The following is a 3,137-nucleotide window of genomic DNA, read 5'->3' on the forward strand; positions in this document are numbered from 1 at the left end:
CTGTCAGCCTAGTTACTGTTTACCTGCCTTCTCTAACCAGTCTTGTGATTTGTCAGTGTTCCACCTGTGTCCTCTTAGTCCCCCAGCCTATCCCAGTGTTGATTGTCTTTTGAGTTCACCTGTGACCTGTTGTACTGTTAATTCCTGTCTATTTAAGCCCTGTATGTTTGGCAAATGTGCTTCACCTGCCTGTGTTTGACCTGCCTGTTTGGGTTATAAATACTTAGATTTGATCCCGCTTGCCTCAAGTTCTGCTTTTGGGTCCTACTGTGCATTTACCTGGCAGGTGGAGGTTTTGCCCAAATGAAATTGTACCCACTTTTAACCACTTTATAATTGAAGGTTCTCAAACTCTGACTGCATTGAACCTTTGACTGGAGCTGAACATACACTTGACTCAACACACTCGAAGTCCTTTGATCTGAACAACAAGGTGCGATTTAAAAGACTTCAAGATGATACTTGTTGTTGCACTTCTGTCGCTGGCTGTAACAGTCCACTCTGCTCCTCGTTGTGATCTCAACCTGGCTCTGGACTGTGAGGAAATCTACAACAACGTCTCCACACAGAGTGATGTGTACACCATCTACCCCACTGCTTCACCTGCACCTGTCAAGGTATATAAAGTGTATAAACTGTATATAAAGTGTTTTTCCAAGGATTGTTTTATGGACTGACTACAAATGCTGTATTTTATGTTATGTTTTTTTCATATTTTTCTTATTATTCTATCTCTTGCTGATGTTTGCTGTTTTTGGGTGAGGTTTGGAAATGTGTACAATTATCTTGGGCAGTGAAACCGCCCCTATAAGTGAGGTTTGGAAATTTGTACAATTATCCTGCGCTGTGATTGGCCAATCACAATCTATTCAGGACTGTGATTGGCCAGTGACACATGTGCATAGCCCTATATAAGAAACCATAACTTAAAAAAAAAAAACATATTTGTTTTTTTAAAGTTATGGTTTCGTCCATCATAAAGAGTGTTTCAATAAATGTATTTATCTTTTGTACATGATTGGTTGACTCCATTCAGTATTGTGATTAGCTAGCAAGACACCGCCCACTTCACACAGGGTGTGATTTTTTATATATGTAAAGCACTTTTGTAACTTTGTTTGGAAAAGCACTAAACAAATAAAATTCATTCATTCAAGGTCTACTGTGACATGGACACAGATGGAGGGAAGTGGACGGTCATCCAGAGAAGAGTGGACGGCACTGTGAACTTCTACAGAACCTGGGCTCAGTACCGAGCTGGGTTTGGAGACGCATCAGGCGAGTACTGGCTGGGACTGGAGAACATGCATCTCCTTACCCAGAACAAAATGTATCAGCTGATGGTCGACATGGAAGACTTTGAGGGAAACGCAGCGTTTGCCTCTTACTCCTCTTTCTCTGTGGGTTCTGAGGCTGATGGCTACAAGCTGCAGGTTGCTGGCTTCCAGGATGGAGGAGCAGGAGACTCACTGATCATTCACGATGGAATGAAATTCTCAACCTTTGACAAAGATCAGGACACGTGCAGCAACTGCAACTGTGCAAGTGATTTTTACGGTGCGTTTTGGTACACGGCCTGTCACCATGCTAACATCAACGGTGCTTACCTTTGGGGACAGACGGCTCATTATGCAACAGGTGCTAGCTGGTACGACTGGAAGGGTCATCAGTACTCCCTGAAAGCTGTAGCGATGAAGATCAGACGTGTTCCTTAAACATGTTTAGGTTCACATGCATATATCTTTGAATATACAGCCGTGGTGTAACAGGCATGATGCAAAATGTACTCTTTTTCATGGTTTGAATGTGGGTCTTTTCTCCCTTTTGTGACTCTGTTTAATCCTAATATCATACAGTAGATATCTGTGGTGTATCACATATTATTACAGTGGTACCTGGCATAGCTCTTAAATGAATAAATAATCCTAGATATTGTAAACGTATTGTTTCACGTCATGAATAAAGAGATGCATGCAAAGACGAAAGATGAGGTGTATTTTGTAACTCTTTACTTAAAGGTCTACACAATTTGTAAATCGAATATGATGATATTACAGCAGAATACCTACCTTGTGGTAGTAATCTGCCAAAAAAACAAAAGAAGGTCTATAATTCATTATAATCACATTTACAATGCATTTTAAGGCTTCATAACACTCGTTGGAAATGTTTATAATGATACATAACTTATAACAAGGTTTATGAAGTATTTTATGTGTTGGTCAAATTAAATTATTATGCTTAGCAGAACAGCACAGCACATTAACTACCATACTTTGTCAGTTACAAGGTGTCTTAAAACATAGACACTGTGTTTAAGTCTGTTTTACTAAGTATAGAGGGTCTAAGTGTTTAGAATCTTATGCAGAGAGACTCATTTACAGAATAAGCTTGCTGTTACAAATATGCACAGGGTCAATAGTATACAGATACAGATTTTTACTTAATGTCATATAATTAATATACATATTTGCCATTTCACTATCCCCCCTGGATTTCTAGAAAATAGAGACAGATGGAAGAAGAGCGAGAATCGAGGAGGACTGTTTAGACATTTTATTTAGATTCGGTCAAAGGATCTACAGGCGTTGTTTTCCTACATATTCATGATGACCGTTCAAGGCCTGTTATAAGGCAACATGCACAAATAAGTTACATTTAATTTTCACAGTGATTCTTTTAAAATTGCGTGTTCAAAACCATTTCCCACTTTCCACAATCCTATTATTTCATCGTCGTTGTATTTGGTCTCTGAGGATGTAATCCCGTATTATTGTTATGGCAAGTTTTGCTACCGACTCTGGTACCTCCATGCTGAACTTTTTAAAAACAAGTACATTGCTGCACTTCCAGATTGCCTCTTTTATGCAGTTAATTGCTGCCCACCATCTTGCCCATTTCTCACGCTCTTTGGAGTTTAGGTCGCCATATATGGCATCACTAGCAGTGGGGTCCCTATAGAGGTCAGTCAGCCAGGGCCTCAGGAACCCCCCACACCCTCTGAGAGTGTGGACAGAACCAGAGTAAGCGGTTAACATTTTCGTCTGCATTACAGTTCCCTCTGGAATCGAGGATGAGGATGGGGTGGGGGAGGGCTACCGGGAGCCAGGCCCAGCCCTCAGGATGTTCTCTGCTAA

The 3,137-nt window shown here is 40.6% G+C and overlaps 1 protein-coding gene across 1 annotated transcript; it reads left to right on the forward strand.

The window, feature by feature from the left end:
- Positions 1-455: 455 nt before the first annotated feature.
- Positions 456-1,742, forward strand: LOC308079582 (microfibril-associated glycoprotein 4-like; the record flags this gene model as incomplete). The annotated part of the gene is made up of 2 exons (XM_080421130.1): positions 456-617; positions 1,158-1,742. The coding sequence occupies 2 exons, from the start codon at positions 456-458 to the stop codon at positions 1,713-1,715; spliced, it is 720 nt and encodes a 239-aa protein (XP_080277256.1). The 3' UTR covers positions 1,716-1,742.
- Positions 1,743-3,137: the final 1,395 nt, after the last annotated feature.

The sequence above is a fragment of the Gymnoscopelus braueri genome, assembly GCF_963280865.1.
Source record: "Gymnoscopelus braueri genome assembly, chromosome: 23".
NCBI lineage: Eukaryota > Metazoa > Chordata > Actinopteri > Myctophiformes > Myctophidae > Gymnoscopelus > Gymnoscopelus braueri.